Here is a 5,209-nt window from a genome sequence, read left to right as displayed (position 1 = left end):
AGAGTTGGATGCAAATGAGCACGCCCACATACATTACCAGGAGAGATGGCCTTTGGAGAAATGAAACTGTTTCTCTGTTTTCCTTCTTCCCCTCCAAAGCCTTGCATTATGTGTGTCTCTTAGAGATAAATTCTGGGCTCCCAGTGTATCAAAAGATTTTCCATCACTTGAGGAAGCAGCCCACCTCCTTTTTTCATTTTTTAAAAAACTTTGTATTGGGGTATATCCAATTAACAATGTGATAGTTTCAGATGAACAGTGAAGGGACTCAGCCAGATAATGCATGGATAATGCATGGATAATGCATGTATCTATTCTCCTCCAAAGTCCCCTCCCATCCAGGCTGCTGTATAGCCCGGAGCGGAATTCCATGTGATGTACAACAGGGCCTTGTTTGTTACCATTTAAAATACAGCAAACTGTACATGTCGATCCCAAACTTTCATTCTCATTTGCAGGAGATTTGGCAGCAAGGGCTGAGGGGCTGGGGATCTATCTATTGGGTGGCCTCATGGGTTTCTGAAAAGCTCTGTGATCCCTAAAGCCCTAAGCTCCCGCGTCTGGGACCCTAATGCCCTCGAGCACCATGGAAACCTGTGGGAAGCAGCTGTCCCAGCAGGCAAGATCAGATGGGCTTTTGGGTGATAAGTAAACCCTGTCCTTCCTTCTGTAGACAGAGTTCTTTATTCCTGTGCATCTTTGCTGCTGAGTAAGGATCCTGTGGGCTTTGACTTTAATAGAAGTGGCAGAATGGCCGTCTCTATAAATGGTCTTCTAAACCGCAGCCGCCAGCAACTCTGTCTTGGATTGGGACTGAACATTTCAACGTTGTCTCTTGGCTGGCAGGTCACTTTTTCCTCTCACTCGCTCCAAACTCATCACTGTGATGCCGATTGTCCTATTTATTTTGGGACAGAGACCAACGTGGATTGTTCTCCATCAGTTCTGCTAAGCAGTGTGTAGTGGGAGATAGTGATAAAACAGCCAGGCCCGTGATGAGATTTCAGTTTCAGAACATGATATACTCCTTGGACCAAAGGGCTGTCTTCTTTGGAAGATGGGCATGGGGGAAGTTACCGCCAGCTGGCAGCCCAGCCCCCCGGCACCCTGCACACACTTTGGTGTGGGTTGTGTCCCTAGGGGGGCCGGAACTGCAGCTGGCAGAGTTCCGGACCCCAGCTCGGCTCAGCAGCTGGGTGGCCCCCCTCGGAGGAGTGCAGGCAGCTGGCGCCGGCCTAGCCGTGAGCGCATTTGCACGGAGTGAAAGGAAACAGACAGAATGCTTTCCTCACAAATCCACCCACCGTTCCTCAGGAGAGAAACACAGGAGGACTGCGGAGAGCAGGCCAAGTTCCTGTAAGGAGAACACGGCAGAGGCACCGCTGGGAAATGGAGCAGAAGACGCGGTCGGGGCATTGCCTCCTGCCCGGAGGCCACGTGGAGGCAGCTTGCACTCAACTGTCTGAGAAGCTGGGCTGGAGAGAAACAGTTTTTAAAGGAAACCCCTTAAAAAACCCAACTTTATCTTCTAGAGTGCTTTCAGATTCAGAGCAAAATTGAGAGGAAGGCACAGCCTCCCTGGTCATTCGCATTTCCCGCCAGAGGGGACATTCGTTATAAGTGGTGAACTTAACACTGACACCTTGTAATCACCTACTGCTTTTTTTTTTTTTCCATTTATTTTTATTAGTTGGAGGCTAATTACTTTACAATATTGTAGTGGTTTTTGTCATACATTGACATGGATCAGCCATGGATTTACATGTATTCCCCATCCTGATCCCCCCTCCCACCTCCCTCTCCACCCGATTCCTCTGGGTCTTCCCAGTTCACCTACTGCTTTTTCATGGACTTTTGTTAACAATTCTTAGTGGCTTGCATTGCTTTCTTTCTTTTTTTTTTTTAACTTTTTATTTTATATTTGAATAGGCTTAGACGGTAAAAATAATCCACCTGCAAGGTGGGAGACCTGGGTTTGACCCCTGGGTTAGGAAGGTCCCCTGGAGTGGGGCATGGCAACCCACTCCAGTATTCTTGCCTGAAAAATCCCCATGGACAGAGGAGCCTGGTGGGCTGCAGTCCATGGGGTCACAAAGAGTTGCGCACAACTAAGCAGCTAAGCACAGAGCATAGCTGATTAACAATGTTGTGTTAGTTTCAGGTGTAGAACAAAGTGATTCAGTTACACATATACACGAATCTGTCTTTTTCTAATTCTTTTCCCATGTCGATTGTTATATAACATTGAGTGGAATTCCTTGTGCTATACAGTAGGTCCTTATTGGTCATCGATTTCATTTTTTGTTATATTTTTAATTGGAGGATAATTGCTTTACAATATTGTGTTGGTTTCTGCCATACATCAACATGAATCAGCCACTGGTATACATATGTCACCTCCCTCTTAATCCCCCCTCCCACCTTCCACCCCATCCCAGTTATTCACTTTAAATATAGCAGTGTGTACATGTCAGTCCTAAACTCCCTAATTATCCCTTCCCATCCTGGTAACCATAAGTTCGTTCTCTAAGTCTGTAAGTCTGTTTTTGTTTTATAAATAAGTTCATTTGTATTGTGTCTTTTTAGATTCCACGTATAAGTGGTATCAGATGATATTTCTCTCTCTGACTTACTTCACTCATATGACAATCCATCCATGTTGCTGTGAGTGGCATTATTTCATTCTTTTTAATGGCCAGGTAATATTCCATTGTGTATACGTACCACATCTTCTTTATCTGTCCCTCTGCCGATGGAATTTAGGTTGCTTTCATGTTTGGCTATTGTAAACAGGACTGCGGTGAACACTGGGATGCATACATCCTTTTGGGCCCTGTTTTTCTCCAGATGTATTTATTCCCAGGAGTGAGATTGCTGGACCATATGGTAGTTTTATGTTTAATTTTTTAAGCAACCTCCATCCTGTTGTCCATAGTGGCTCCACCAGCTTACATTCCTACCAACAGTGTAAGAGGGTTCACATCTCTCCACAGCTCCTCCAGAATTTATTGCTTGTGGATTTTTTGATGATAGCCATGTTGACTGGTGTGAGGTGATACCTCGTGTGGCTTGGGTTTCTTAACATTGAGGGAGGGAAGACTAGCACTAGCTTCTCCCTCCTATTTTATTCCTAATGGAGTTCTCTGCCCTTTTCATTTGCCGCTAGCCCCTCCAGAGGTCCCAACAGCAGCATCCTCATCTGACCATTCCCCTGAGATCCCACAGAACCGAAAGGCTCTGCTGCCCTGTCACGCACGCCTAGAAAACGTACTGCGATTTTATGCGCTTTCATCTCATCTTTTCCAAGAGATTGTGCACTCTTTGAGTACAGCGACCGTTGTTCACATGCTCTCAATAGAATATGTGTTGCCTGAAGTTTTATTTTTTTTTAAGAGGATAAACACCAAAGATATCCAAACACTGGGATAGTTCTGAAAGAATTCTGTTATTATGATTATCCATTTTGGCATCACACCACTGCAGGAATGAAAGAGCAGTCTGCTTCAGGGCAAAATGATGTGATATGCCAAGATACAAGGGGCTGTGTCTCAGTGGTCCGAGCTCCATGATCCAGACAGCGTGATGGGGTTTGTAACAGACACATGAAAAACAGCCCTGTCAGATGTTGTTCGATGTTATGAAAATCTTATAAATTACATCGAACAAAGGGCATTGACTCTAGAGCAGTAGATATTCCAGGTGGAAAGACAAAAACAATTTGGAAAGAAAGATGAAGCCAGAGCGAGCAGAGGATACTGAGGGATGTTAACACAGATCACTTCTGATGGTGAGTGGTTATTGTCACCCCACTACCCACTGGTCAGTAACGATGTCCAGAAGTACAAAATCTCTGTATACATTCCACAGTTTTCTCTGACTTTTAAAATGCAATAAATACATGAGTTTTGATTTTGTGTGTGTGTGTGTGCATGCAAAAATTATGCTAGATGTATTCAGTGTATTTATGGTATTAGATATTTGTAGCATTATGTCTTTTTACTTGCAGATAAAACCAAGTAGTTTTAATTTATATGAATTGATTATGGATACTCAATACATTCTTCAGTTGATTTGTGCTAAACAGTAGACTTTGTAAATATTCCTTAATCCTTATTATAATCTGCATCCCTTTTTTGGGTACCGTTGCCTTATGGGCTAAAGTGTCTTCCTAAAATATCATGTTACTATGAAGTTAAGATTTCTTTTTTTTTAAATTGTGAATAATATTTAGTCATTTCTGTTTACAGCTGAAACTCTGTGAATTCAAAATTAACATCCTTGCCCGTGAGCTTCTTATAGACACCAGAAAATGTTTCAACCTTGTGTTCCACGTAGTTCTGCTGTGCTTTATCCAAATGGACCTTTATGAGTAAGCTGCCGTCTAACTTCTTGTTGATTCTCTTGCCCACAATCTCATTTGGGAAAACCAAGTCCTCCAGGACGGCGTCATGCGCAGTGGTCAGGGTACGGCTCCTGGGATGTTTTTGTTTATTTTTCATAAGGCTTTTTCGAGTTGGCTTAGGCAGAATTCTCCTCTGAGCGATGAAGATAATGTGCTTCCTGCTGAACTTCTTCTCCAGCTCACACACCAGCCGCACCTGGATTTTCTGGAAAGACTTCAGTTGTGGAACGGGAACAAAGATGATGATAGCTTTCTGGCTACCACCAACTTCAATTTCCTTGGCGGTCGTGATGTTTAGCTCCTGCATCTGGGCCTTGTGGTCCGAGTTCATCTCCAGCTCCAGGAGGGCCTGGGAAATGCTGGACTCAAACTCCTCCGGCTTCTCGCCATTGGGCTTCACAATCTTAGCACTGGAACTGAACATGGCCTGGACCTTGCAGATGCGGCCAACACTTGTTGCCACTGCCGACACTAGTAGGCCTAGGAAGAGCTGAAGTTAAGATTTCTAAACTTCAGAAATATTAACCTGGAAGCAGTCAGTCCCCTGACATTTTGAGTAACTCCCCTCCTATATTTCTATGTTTACCAATAGACTTAGAAGTCATCTTAAAAATCATGGTGATTTATGTAGCCAACTTTATATTATGCCTTATGTCATACTTTTTTCTTTTTTTATGGAAGTACAGTTGATTTACAATATTGTTTTACAATATTGTATTACTTTTAGGTTACAGCAAATTAATTCAGTTATACATACATGTGTTGGGGTCCTTTAATGGACCAGAAACTGGTGGTCCGGAATCAACG

General features: G+C 43.5%; 1 protein-coding gene across 1 annotated transcript; it reads right to left on the bottom strand.

The window, feature by feature from the left end:
• Positions 1-4,218: 4,218 nt before the first annotated feature.
• On the bottom strand, positions 4,219-4,906 carry LOC122684704 (40S ribosomal protein S7-like). The gene has a single exon (XM_043888936.1). The coding sequence runs from the start codon at positions 4,824-4,826 to the stop codon at positions 4,242-4,244; it is 585 nt and encodes a 194-aa protein (XP_043744871.1). The 5' UTR covers positions 4,827-4,906; the 3' UTR covers positions 4,219-4,241.
• Positions 4,907-5,209: the final 303 nt, after the last annotated feature.

The sequence above is a fragment of the Cervus elaphus genome, chromosome 27, assembly GCF_910594005.1.
Source record: "Cervus elaphus chromosome 27, mCerEla1.1, whole genome shotgun sequence".
In the NCBI taxonomy this organism is placed as follows: domain Eukaryota; kingdom Metazoa; phylum Chordata; class Mammalia; order Artiodactyla; family Cervidae; genus Cervus; species Cervus elaphus.
Note: the sequence above shows the minus strand (reverse complement) of the source record. Positions and strands in the feature narration are given on the sequence as shown.